Here is a 13,920-nt window from a genome sequence, read left to right as displayed (position 1 = left end):
GCGAGCAATTCCTATTTGACTTCACATTAAAAAAATTCAGATTAGAGAAGCTATCTAAGTAGATTTATCTGTACAGGAAATAACTGTTTTCATATCAGAAACTCTAGATACCATAACTTACCCATGTTCCATGTTCCTATAAAAATAGAGATCTGGTCCACCTCAATGTCCTTGGAATGCACATTTTTCATTTGTAAGATTTGATGACAAAAGTTCTCGCGGACCAGAGCACTATTGAAGATGTAGGTCATCTTCTTCTTCGTGTCGTAGATAAGATCCAGACGACAGTTGTCTGATGAACTTTTCACCAACTGTACAACTGTTCCATAAAACATGTAATTAGTAACAAGAATAATATATTCTAATTAATATCTTGAAATTCCATGAAAATGCCTAAAACCCAAAGTAAATCTTAAGAAATTTATATAATCTCTAAAAACCCATGAAATGCCAAAAATGAAGCTGTATCAGCTGCAAAACTCAATCGTTACGGAATTTTGTCAAGCATGATAAATCTTCCAGTTAAAAGTTGAAGTTTTCTTTTAATTACTTTTGTATTAGACCATAGAGAAGTATAATTGGAAAAAGTTTATTTCTCTAATAGCATAGAGTTTTATTCGAATCTATGTATCTGATAAGCAGATTTGACAGGATCAATTTAATTCTAAATTATTCAGGAATTCAAAGGATCGATATGATGGCTCACTGTAATAATTAAATAATCGATCAATATAAATAAACGATTAATGTGTGATAAAGCTTAACCTATTAGGAGTTTTCAGAAGACATGATAGCTTGCTGAGTGGGTTGAAATTCAGAATAAGGTCAAAGGTCAATGGTCATAGTCAAGGTCAGCAGATCTACAAATGAAGTACCAATGAAAAGATTTTGTCACAAGAAATATACATGTGAAATTTCCATTAGTATTAACCGTTTCTTAAAAACTTAGCTGTCTATGGACTCCGCTGTCTATGGAGGTATAGCACTAGCTCCACAGCTAAAAATATGTAGATATTTCTATCAAAAAAAAATAGTAATAATCTCCTGCCTTACATTCTTTTCTTTAACAAAAAACTTGAATATTAACACTGAAGTCATCTAGAAAATGTAAACATAAATGCCCCTGCTGTCACTTGACACCCGAAACCTCAGCAGTTCCTGAGATTAGCTAGTTACACTGCATCAGGACGGGACGGGACGGGACAAGACATGAGTAATAATGTATGCCCCCCCCCCCCCCCCCCCCCCCCCCCCCTCCCTCATTCGTAGCTGGAGCATAAAAATAACATCACACTCACCAAAGTCAGCTTTGACAATATAGTCATGTAACAATATCCATACTAGAATATCACGAATCTACTTATCTCAACAATTTATTGACTCAGAAATTTAAATCACCACGGTGACGTACTTCGATCATGTGTGATGACACTGTTGGAGTCAAGGATATCCTTGGAAGGTTTGACGGCAAACATTTTGCCTGCTGGAATGTCTATTGTTAGAGTCATCTTAGTGGTGATTTTGTCCGTCTGCCTGTATGTCGGTGTTTTCACCTGTAATATAGTATAGTATGGTACATGTAAAATATATTCATGTCATCCATCTATAGGCAGCTTTACAAACATACAACAGTTCATCAACAGAAATATGAAATCTTTCCTTAATTTCTTAAAATTTTTAAATCTGATACATAAACTCTAATACTGATTTTTGTTTTAGGTCTTAGTGCTTACTTTCGATGATCCCAGCAATTTTTAAGTACACTGCCGTGTAATAAGGTATAGTTGATGTTAATGTCAAGAATTTAAAGGTTAAAATACATTATGAAATATTTTGTAAATATTTTACATTCTGATATCTATACTTACCAAAGTTTTTTTATTTGAACAAACTTTGTAACCCTTTATTCCAGTATGTTACCTGGCTAATATTGTGATCCTGGGCGTCTTGGTTAGTGAAAAGATGGCTTTTAAATATTTTAACAAATTTGACCCTTGTGATCTTCAAAGTATTGCATGGTAATTCACGTGAACAAAAGCCCTTCCTCCCAGTATGTTGACTGCCAACAAAATATTGTGACCCTGGGCCTCTTTGTTAAATATTATGAAGATATCACTCAAATAAATTTAACACATTTGACCTTGAAAAGTACATTTGACTCCTGTGACCTTGAAAGTAGATCAATATCATTCATTTGAACAAACATTGTAGCTCTTTATTCCAGCCTGCTACTGGCCAAATATCATGAACCTGGGCCTCGAATTTATGGAGGAGAAGTTGAAAATGTAAATTACAAACAATGATGAAAGATGACAGACCAAAGAAGATTGTAAAATGTTGATATTTTGCTAGAAAATTCCTGTGGATAAGATAACCTATGATTTCACTTCATCTTACCTCAAATTCTATCCGTGGAATGACTGGTTTGCCAAGGGGAGATAAGAAAGGTGTGAGATCATCTGGTACACCTTTGTCTTCTGATTCAATCTCAACATAATCGTAATGAGACACAGCATAGTTTCGTACTGTATCATGTACCTGTAACAGAAATACAGTATACATATCACATTGAATCATGTACTTGTAGCAACTCGATTCAATTCATTTATTTCTTTGGCCTTTCATCTGATCAGATTTTACATCTTGCACCATAAAACATATACCTCATGAATACAACATTGTGGACAGTGATACACCCTTACACTGTATAATGTGCTGGTAGCAGAAGTAGTGTACAATATCATAAATCATGGCCCTCCGTGTAGTGATATATAGACGTAGTGGCTATAATACCATTGTGTCAAATGTTATTCCCTTGGTCTAAATATGCTTACTTCTCTTTCCCTTTTCACTCTACCTATTAGTGTTCCTTACATTTGAGTTTTTCATCTTCTGACTAGCTCTCTACCTATCTTACCCCTCTCACCTTCAGAGTTATTCCCCTTACCTTACTCTCTAATGTCATGACATCTGACATACAGTTAGTCATGAGCTCCAACATCGCTGGTATACCTGAACCATGTATCTTAAATAGAACAAAAAAAACGTCGTGAATTTTAAGTGATCTCAAACTGAACATCCCTACGTACTTAACTTTTACACTAGAGGAGGGGGCTTATTTGAGGATAAATATGGTACTTAACTTTTACACTCAGGGAAGAGGGCTTATTTGAGGATAAATACAGTTCTTAACTTTTACACTAGAGGAGGGGGCTTATTTGAGGATAAATACAGTTCTTAACTTTTACACTCAGGGAAGAGGGCTTATTTGAGGATAAATACAGTTCTTAACTTTTACACTATAGGAGGGGGCTTATTTGAGGATAAATACGATACTTACCTTTTACACTCAGGGAAGAGGGCTTATTTGAGGATAAATACAGTTCTTAACTTTTACACTAGAGGCGGGGGCTTATTTGAGAATAAATACGGTACTAAACTTTAACACTCAGGGAAGAGGGCTTATTTGAGGATAAATACAGTTCTTAACTTTTACACTAGAGGCGGGGGCTTATTTGAGAATAAATACGGTACTAAACTTTAACACTCAGGGAAGAGGGCTTATTTGAGGATAAATACAGTTCTTAACTTTTACACTAGAGGAGGGGGCTTATTTGAGGATAAATATGGTACTTAACTTTTACACTCAGGGAAGAGGGCTAATTTGAGGATAAATACAGTTCTTAACTTTTACACTAGAGGAGGGGCTTATTTCAGGATAAATACGGTACTTAACTTTTACACTCAGGGAAGGGCTTATTTGAGGATGAATGCAGTACTCTAACTTTTTAATAAGGGGAGGGGGCTTATTTGAGAATAAATGCAGTACTTAACTTTGGGGAAGGGTCTTATTTGAGGATACAGTACTAAACATTTACACTAGGGGAGAGGGGCTTATTTGAGGATAAATACAGTACTTAACTTTTACACTAGGCCAGGGGGGCTTATTTTAGAATGAGTGAAATACTAATTGTTTACACTAGGGGAGGGGGCTGCTTTATAAATTATAGTGACCAGTCTTATCTCACCTTGTCTCTATCCGACATCTGCTGCATCCCCCCACAAACATTTGGAATGTCCATTAAGTCATCAATGAGGGCCATTTTCTTCATAAAACTTTCTAGTTCCCTGTAAGTACACATTTAATTAAAATCCTGTTTTTGTCGACTCTTACGACCAATAAACATCTGTGTTAATATAACAGTATATAGATGTATGAAATATTGATTTCATGAAAAGGTGTTTTCATCATAATTAGGAAAACTGATGTGCTGTATCAAATGTGGCTATTGTGTGATTTTAGGTCTCAATATTACCTGATAGAAAACAATTATGTTAAATCACGGATTAATTTTAAAAAAGTTAATCTAAATATTGCTGATACATTACCAACTAGAACTGTCGCCAGGATGGCTGACTAATACCCCCGCAATCTGCACGAGTCAATGGTGAATTGGAGCTCTTAATTAGAGGCTAACTAAGATAACCCAGTAATATAGTGACCAGTTGCCATAGCAACCATTATTTTGAGAAAAATGGCATTCACATCTACACATGGTCCTCTATATTTGTGTGAAGTTTCATTGAAATCGGCCCATCGGTTTAGGAGGCGTTATCCGGACAAACTTAAAGTTATGGTTCTTATCGGGAAAACCTATTTATAGTGACCAGTTGCCATAGCAACCATAATTTTGAGAAAAAGAAAGTGGCATGCACATCTACACATGATCATTAATATGTGTGTGAGGTTTCATTGGAATCGGCCCATCGGTTTAGGAGGAGTTGTCCGGACACAATGTGTCTACAGACAGATGGACAGACAACCTGATTCCAGTATACCCCCTAACTTCATTGCGGGGGTATAATTATTCATATGTTTTTGTTTTGTTATGTTTTTAGGGGTTAAATGTCCTTGTTACACCAAGGGTCAGATGAGGACAGGTGTCAAGGAGACATCAAACAGCCAGGGTCATATGGGGACTGGTGTCAAGGAGAGACCAACAGCCAGGGTCATATGAGGACTGGTGTCAAGGCCCCGAGAGACCAACAGCCAGGGTCGTATGAGGATGGGTGTCAAGGAGACATCAACATACCCCGACCCTGCAGGGGGGGGGGGGGGGGGGGGGGGGTATTTTTATAAGTAATTTATCATAGTTATAACATTTTTTCTTTCATTATTTATTTCATATCTAATTATAATTGTGTATGTTATTTGCACTAATCACTTTACAGAGCTGTGAAGAATATAAAGTGTTACCTCTTCAGTCCTTGGCCAGCGGCCTCTATAATACTTTGGTATTCAGGCAGGGTTGTCTCCCCTGCTTGACTGGCGGTGACATCAGTGTCGAGGCCCTTGTCAATGTATGCCTTCAGTAAATCTTTAAATTCTGTATCACACCTACAGGTAAAAACAAATGTTAATGAACTTTTCACACAGGTATGTAAAACAACATTTTAAATTATCTCAAAGTAGACCTTACTGAAAAAGTATACAAAAATACTTATAACTTTGATAATTAAATTGAATGGTAAATACATCATATCATACCGAAATACACTACTTCCTGCCATTGAACACTATCTATCTGTGGACAACATAATTACTTCAACACCTTGACAAGTGCTGATTTTATTGAATGTACTGATAAAAGTAGTAATCCACATCTCACTCGTGTTACTGTGGTAGTGATTATTGGCTGTACTTAATTGAGTAGGCAGAGTTCAAATTAAAATGTTGACAACACCGGAAAATGAAACATAAATTCAGTAGACAATGTTGTATTCATATATCCACATTGATCAAAATAATGACAGAAATAGGGATTCAGAATATCCAGTGGAACAATGATATTGACAGCATATCCTATTTGTCGTTCAGCTAACTGAGTTCAGTCTGCATGTAGAACCCCCCCCCGACATATTTGTGTACCACCATGATCAGGACCACTGTTAGTACTAGTACTGCTGCAACTAAGTCTAAGCTCTTTATCGGCATAGGTGTCATCATTTCATTGAAGTTGCAGTTTACCTAGCTGCCAGGGGTATTATGTGTTTATATGTAATTTCTATTAATAGTCACATCCATAGGGACTTGGCATGAATTCCCTATAATAACATCTAACATTGTATGTGCCCCGCTAGGTGTTGTTTACAAAAAGTTTGTCACGCATGGATACTCAAATTATTCAAGCCGAAGCAATGTTGTCAGAAATATTCGTCATCTTGGTCTAACTTGTTTCGAATGTGAATCAATATGCCTTTTCTAACCTAAAAGAAGCTTTCTAGTAACTTATCAACCATTGGTATAAACAATAATTTTATTTTGCATTCCATCATATGGATATCATAATTTATGCAATTACTGCAAGTTTCAATTCTCCCTATGTGGGGAACTCTTGTAAACAGCTGGTGTCCTTGAAAGGCATTTTTAGCTGTCGATGAGTATACATTTTACTGTCTAAAGCTGCGGTTTATTTGTATTGGATAATGTACTATTGATACTGTTCGCAATAGTGTTATACATTCATCGTCCACAGATACGGTTCTACGACAGTAATAATAAGCCCACCCCGATCTTCTTACCAGATCTGCCAAATGAGATTCTATTTGGAAACAATGGCTTACTTGTGGTTGATGTTCAATGTTAAACAAATGTATCTTATTAAACATATCTGATAGATTATCTGACAAACAATTAGTAAGTGGTAGGTGATTCATACCTTGTTTGATATATTTGACAGGTGATAAAGATAAACCTCTAATTAAGGAAATCCTGCTGAACTATTACTACTTATTTTCACCAGTAACTTTAGATTTTTGTATTCACATTGTTAGGGTGGGTTAGGTAAGATGTACATACTCCGTAAGGTTGAGTTTGGAGAAGTTTTTCAGCAGCTCCATCTGTAGCCGATGTGTGGGCCCATTGACATTCACACAGCTACTGTCTCCTGCCAGGGAAATGTTCACATAAGATGGCAGCTTCACTTGGTGTTGATGATGGTGCTGCTGGACCTGCTGCATCTCACCTATATCTTCAAAGTCATCTTCATCTACAGACATTGCAAACACATGTTAATTATTCAAATATGAAACTACATTAAAAAACAAGAATATTTACAAGCAAACTCACAACTGATACAATGTTGCCTAGACATTGACCTTATAGGAATTACGATTTGCTAATTTATGAATGCCCAATCCTGTTAATAACGACAGTATATGTCTTAGTGAAATTTCAGGAATTTTTGGAGTCTTTGAAGATATAAACTGGACTTTTGTAGTATACATACAGAGTAGCAGTATAGTGGTACTGACAACAATTGGAATTGGGAAATGCTGCATGTTGGCCATGGTGGCCATCTTGGATTTCAGAGCAATCCAAAAAATAACAAAACTTGGTCAGAGCCATTTCAGGATCATTTATGGCAAGTCTGAACTGAATACTACTGGTGGAACTTGAGAAGTCTGAAACACGTTTTTCAAAATGGCAACCATGGCAGCCATCTTGGATTATGGATTGACCTGAAAAGTAACAATACTTGGTCAGGACCATTTTAGGCAAAGATTGAGCTGAATACTACTTGTTGGAATTTAAGAAAAAGCCTGAAATGTGTTTTTCAAAATGGCAGGCTTGATGGCCATCTTGGATTTCAGACCGATCTGAAAAATAACAACACTTGGTCAGGACAATCTCAGGATCATTTCAGGGAAATCAGTGCTGAATCCCACTGATAGAACTTAAGAAGTTTAGAGTAGGTGTTGTTCAGGAAAACCATGATTTCTCAATCATGTTTCAAAGTGACTACCATGGCAGCCTTGTAAAAGTTTTGACAGGGCCGAAAAATAACAATTCTTTGTCAGCTTCCCTTCCTTAACATTCCTGTCAAATTCCAGCTCACCGGCACCATAGGAACTGGAGAAGAAGTTGTTTTTTAACATGGCAGTCTTCTTGGATGCAAAAACAATAAAACTTGGTCAGGACTGTCTCAGGATCATTTTAGCCAAGTATTAAATCCCACAGGTGGAACTTGAGAAGATTTGAATGACAAAAGAAGACCAAACACAGATGGCACATAATGGCTAGAAATGTAGGTCATCCTTACCCTTTAGTTCAAATGACCTTAAATTGAATGATTATCTGAAATGTTCACAATGCTCAAATGGACATGACGTCTGGAAAGCCAGATGGATGGAGAGACAGACAGACAGACAACAAGACAGACAGACAATATAATTGGTAAACAAATTTAAAAGATCATAGGAACATTTCTAGAGCTCTATGGTAAGTTTTTAAAAATAGTTTGTAAACAGATTGTTATCCTGTACAGTGAGTGAACACAATTTGTACAGTTAAAGATTCAATTTATATACATCAGACAACCCTTCAGTTAGAAAATGAGCAATTTATTCAAATGCAACCAATTAAAATCAGCGAACTAGAAAATCACTGCAACATCCTGTTCAGCCTTGTTGTACCAATGAATTTATGAAACTGTTAACATTAGAATATTGTAAAATCCTCAGAAAAATCACCATGACAATTTGTTATTGCACAATGTCCAGGCACTTGTCTAATCAAACTTGAAGGGTCTATACATCTTTGTTAGATGTAACACTAACCGTAAACACCATATTCAGGAAGCATTTTGTAACGGGAGGAGATAGAAAAGGGGGGGGGGGGGGGGTTAGCTTTTACACTATAGGGTACTGGTAATACAGATTCTAAGTTACCTGTTACACTATAGGGTACTGGTAATACAGATTCTAAGTTACCTGTTACACTATAGGGTACTGGTAATACAGATTCTAAGTTACCTGTTACACTATAGGGTACTGGTAATACAGATTCTAAGTTACCTGTTACACTATAGGGTACTGGTAATACAGATTCTAAGTTACCTGTTACACTATAGGGTACTGGTAATACAGATTCTAAGTTACCTGTTACACTATAGGGTACTGGTAATACAGATTCTAAGTTACCTGTTACACTATAGGGTACTGGTAATACAGATTCTAAGTTACCTGTTACACTATAGGGTACTGGTAATACTGATTCTAAGTTACCTGTTACACTATAGGGTACTGGTAATACAGATTCTAAGTTACCTGTTACACTATAGGGTACTGGTAATACAGATTCTAAGTTACCTGTTACACTATAGGGTACTGGTAATACAGATTCTAAGTTACCTGTTACACATATAGGGTACTGGTAATACAGATTCTAAGTTACCTGTTACACATATAGGGTACTGGTAATACAGATTCTAAGTTACCTGTTACACTATAGGGTACTGGTAATACAGATTCTAAGTTACCTGTTACACTATAGGGTACTGGTAATACAGATTCTAAGTTACCTGTTACACATATAGGGTACTGGTAATACAGATTCTAAGTTACCTGTTACACATATAGGGTACTGGTAATACAGATTCTAAGTTACCTGTTACGGTACTGGTAATACAGATTCTAAGTTACCTGTTACACATATAGGGTACTGGTAATACTGATTCTAAGTTACTTGTTACACTATAGGGTACTGGTAACACAGATTCTAAGTTACCTGTTACACAATAGGGTACTGGTAATACAGATTCTAAGTTACCTGTTACACTACACATATAGGGTACTGGTAATACAGATTCTAAGTTACCTGTTACACATATAGGGTACTGGTAATACAGATTCTAAGTTACCTGTTACACATATAGGGTACTGGTAATACAGATTCTAAGTTACCTGTTACACATATAGGGTACTGGTTATACAGATTCTAAGTTACCTGTTACGGTACTGGTAATACAGATTCTAAGTTACCTGTTACACTATAGGGTACTGGTAATACAGATTCTAAGTTACCTGTTACACTATACATATAGGGTACTGGTAATACAGGTACTAAGTTACCTGTTACACTACACATATAGGGTACTGGTAATACAGATTCTAAGTTACCTGTTACACTATAGGGTACTGGTAATACAGATTCTAAGTTACCTGTTACACTATAGGGTACTGGTAATACAGATTCTAAGTTACCCGTTACACAATAGGGTACTGGTAATACAGATTCTAAGTTACCTGTGTCTGGGTCATCACCTCTCTCTGGAGATACGGGGACTTTCATTGCAAAGATCAGCCCATTTTTCTCCGCCTTTTTGATGTAGTCAGCGATGAGCTCATTTAAGTTGTTATATTTAGGTTCTACATTGCCACCTTCAGCCTGGACAGAAAGTAAACACAGCTTTGAAATGACTTTGTTTGAATTTAATTATAATTGTGTACATGAATTATCCGTAGTTTATCATTTTTGTGTACATTAATTATGTGCAATCGATCATTTTTCTGTAGATGAATTGTCTGTAATTCATCATTATTCTGTAGATGAATTATCTGTTATTTAACATTTAACAAAGCAACAACAAATACAGTTTGTATGTAAACTACAACAGACAGGGCTACATACCTGGACAGAGAGTTTTCCATCAGACCCAGGTAAAACTCGGTACTGGTGTACTCTAGACTGGTACCTGTCATCAAACCAATGAATTAGTTAAGGATGGCATTGTGTTACACATAAGTTAAGCCATGCAATTCTAGATATGTTTTTCTGTATTTATTTGTGACATTTTTTATTGCCATATTAAAGAGTGCCACTGTGTGGGACAAATATTAGGAATATTGAATGCCTCAAGATTTCTGTAGTAGTTGGGTTTACAGTTTTAATATAAATAATTGAAGAATTGAAGATAAGTGGAACCACAACAGCAGTACCAGGAGAGTGGGTGGGTAACCACCATGGCTATATACTGAGACTGGTCAGCTGTTTTATATTATATGGTGTTGAAGTGTCCACTCATTCTTAATGGTCTCCAATTTAACACCAATGTTACCGGCCATCAGCCCTCCGACCTCCTTCACTCTCCTCCAGCCTCTGAAGCCGGCTCTGTGAGATATGTATCTTATCTTATACTCCTTGTGTATTAATCATTGAGTGAAAAGATAGAACTTGATGCCTTAATGATGTAAACATGTGTAGGTTAAAGATATCAAAGGTCAGCTCTTTTTAGGACTTATGGTGTTCTGATGAAGACTGAGATAGAATTTCCTGGTGAGTCACTGACACAAAAGATAGGGTCCACTCTAGATCTGTAGCAGGTGCTGGCTGACCACATCACAGTACTCCATCACCCTTGGCCAAGCTCATCATAGCATGATCATCTTACTGGTGAAATTTTCATTATCAACAAAGTTTTTTCTTTTAATTTTCTCATGTGTGTTGACCAAATTATCGGGCAAGAGTTGTCAGCTTATATCAAAACTATTATAATTTTCAATTCCTCACACATACACCTTTGTTAAGAATTACAATTTTGCTGAAAAAATCAATGGTATACATTTCATATTATATTATTAAGCTGACAATGCTTTTGACGAGATAAACCCCTACAGAGCATACATGTTATTTATCTCACAACTTATGAATATACTTTAATGCCAGCCAGATTTCAAGGATAGCTTTGGACTTTGTTTGAAGTTTTTACAAATTCCTTTAAGCCAGCAGATCAGCTATACATGAAGATGTCAGTTTTTATTTTCATGACATTAAATGATTGGCCTTAGTGAAAATCTGTGGCTTCCTCATTTGATTTTCCACTTTATCCTCATTATGAGGAAAATTTAATAGAAGCAAATATCATTATCTTTAAGTATACAGTGTTTGTTTAAATCTGGAGAAGCAAAAAATCTAGGTGAGAACAAAGTTGGTTGTTTTGGATCTGAGAAGGTGTATAAGACAATGTGGAATGAGAAATGAGGCTTTATTGTATGGTATCTAGTAGGATTGTGAGTGATGAACTTGAATGCAGGGTACATGATGATGTTCCTGGTATAGGTACAGTGAAACCTGACTTTACCGACCACTGACTTTAACGACATCCTGTAACATCCGACGGTATCCAATAGAACTGCGATATGCTCCACTGCCATTTCAACACAGACTTTATAGACACACTGTCGTATTGCGACACATCGTCTAGGACACTGGGCCCCATGTATATATTCATTATTCGTAAAGTCAAGTTTCACTGTAACTATGATGATAAAATGTCTGGGACACTGGGCCCCATTCGGTGTTCGTAAAGTCAAGTTTCACTGTACCTATGATGATAAAATGTTGTGTACACTAGACCCCATTCGGTGTTCGTAAAGTAAAGTTTCACTGTACGCATGATGATAAACATATTCCTCTTGTCTGTGTATGTTTATTAACCCTGATGCCATATGAACGGATTTGTAAATAAACAATGAAACAGACATCTGTTGAACACAGGTGTATGAATCTGTAGTGTAATAATATTTACATCTGGTCTCAATATGTAATCCTTCCTCTACAAACATTGTTCTGACCCAAAAACCCCTTATAATTAAGTTCAAATAAGTTTTGACAATTTCTGAATGACAACTTAGCTTAATTTCACCCAAGGAAGATGAATAATTATCATCCTTTTAGAAAACAAAAACACTTATAAAGCAATAAAATTTCTGCAATCCTAGTTCAAAGCTTAGACATATCATGCCAGTATATTAGAATGCTGTATTATATACCTGATCAGAGAATGCTGTATTATATACCTGATCAGAGAATGCTGTATTATATACCTGATCAGAGAATGCTGTATTATATACCCGATCAGAGAATGCTGTATTACATACCCGATCAGAAAATGCTGTATTATATACCCGATCAGAGAATGCTGTATTATATACCCGATCAGAGAATGCTGTATTATATACCCGATCAGAGAATGCTGTATTATATACCTGATCAGAGAATGCTGTATTATATACCCGATCAGAGAATGATGTATTATATACCCGATCAGAGAATGCTGTATTCTATACCCGATCAGAGAATGCTGTATTATATACCTGATGAGAGAATGCTGTATTATATACCTGATGAGAGAATGCTGTATTATATACCTGATGAGAGAATGCTGTATTATATACCTGATGAGAGAATGCTGTATTATATACCTGATGAGAGAATGCTGTATTATATACCTGGTCAGAGAATGCTGTATTATATACCTGAACAGAGAATGCTGTATTATATACCTGATGAGAGAATGCTGTATTATATACCTGATCAGAGAATGCTGTATTATATACCTGATCAGAGAATGCTGTATTATATACCTGATCAGAGAATGCTGTATTATATACCTGATCAGAGAATGCTGTATTATATACCTGATCAGAGACTAATGACATTAAGTACATACTCTGATATTATATCAAACTACCGACATTCCATGAAAGAATAAACCCCAATAACAATACATTTAATAGTTTCCATATTTTACTGCCTCTCAACTAGAAGTGCCTGAGATTTATTATGTATGAGAATTGATAGCTTAGACCTGATGTAAAGACTGTTTACAGATGTGGTGCAAATTAATGCATTACTAATAGCTAATGGTAGTTATTAAAGAGATTTATTGACATTAAACCCAACATAAATTACTCTAAATTTTAAATATTCCAGAACTCGGTAACAAACAATTCCTAGTAAACTCAAAGCACTGTAGGGGTGAGTATAGTCTCCACCAAAATAACTATGGTAATTGCTAATTTGCAGACTACAAGTGATGTGTTTACTGTTGGTAAATGCCACGCCTGGGCTGCTGTATGGCCATTAATACTCTCTAACCTGTCAACATAGACCTCACAAACGTCATCAAAACACAGATAGGTCTACCAGTTTCTGGAGAAACCAAGATCCTTCTAAATGTCTATAGTTGTACTGAACCTAAGCGCTGGCTCTGCCAGTCAAAACAAACATGGCCATATGTATAATACATCCCGTCACCTCTCTGTACTATTACTTCCCACTATGGGGCTCCAACACTG

At 36.1% G+C, this 13,920-nt stretch overlaps 1 protein-coding gene across 1 annotated transcript in view; it reads right to left on the bottom strand.

Annotated features, from left to right (window-relative positions):
• Window positions 1-13,920, bottom strand: part of LOC117342227 (phosphatidylinositol 3,4,5-trisphosphate 5-phosphatase 2A-like) — a 62,866-nt gene that overhangs the window by 20,952 nt on the left and 27,994 nt on the right. Inside the window, exons 3-11 of the mRNA XM_033904283.1 lie at window positions 10,472-10,535; window positions 10,087-10,228; window positions 6,860-7,049; window positions 5,258-5,398; window positions 4,029-4,128; window positions 2,948-3,025; window positions 2,398-2,538; window positions 1,412-1,553; window positions 122-319 (exon numbers count right to left, since the gene is read on the bottom strand). Of these exons, the coding sequence (XP_033760174.1) occupies window positions 122-319; window positions 1,412-1,553; window positions 2,398-2,538; window positions 2,948-3,025; window positions 4,029-4,128; window positions 5,258-5,398; window positions 6,860-7,049; window positions 10,087-10,228; window positions 10,472-10,535 (1,196 nt within the window). The remainder of the gene's footprint in view (window positions 1-121; window positions 320-1,411; window positions 1,554-2,397; window positions 2,539-2,947; window positions 3,026-4,028; window positions 4,129-5,257; window positions 5,399-6,859; window positions 7,050-10,086; window positions 10,229-10,471; window positions 10,536-13,920) is intronic.

Source organism: Pecten maximus, chromosome 14 (genome assembly GCF_902652985.1).
Source record: "Pecten maximus chromosome 14, xPecMax1.1, whole genome shotgun sequence".
NCBI classification, from domain to species: Eukaryota; Metazoa; Mollusca; class Bivalvia; order Pectinida; family Pectinidae; genus Pecten; species Pecten maximus.
This window is presented reverse-complemented; position numbering and strand designations above follow the sequence as displayed.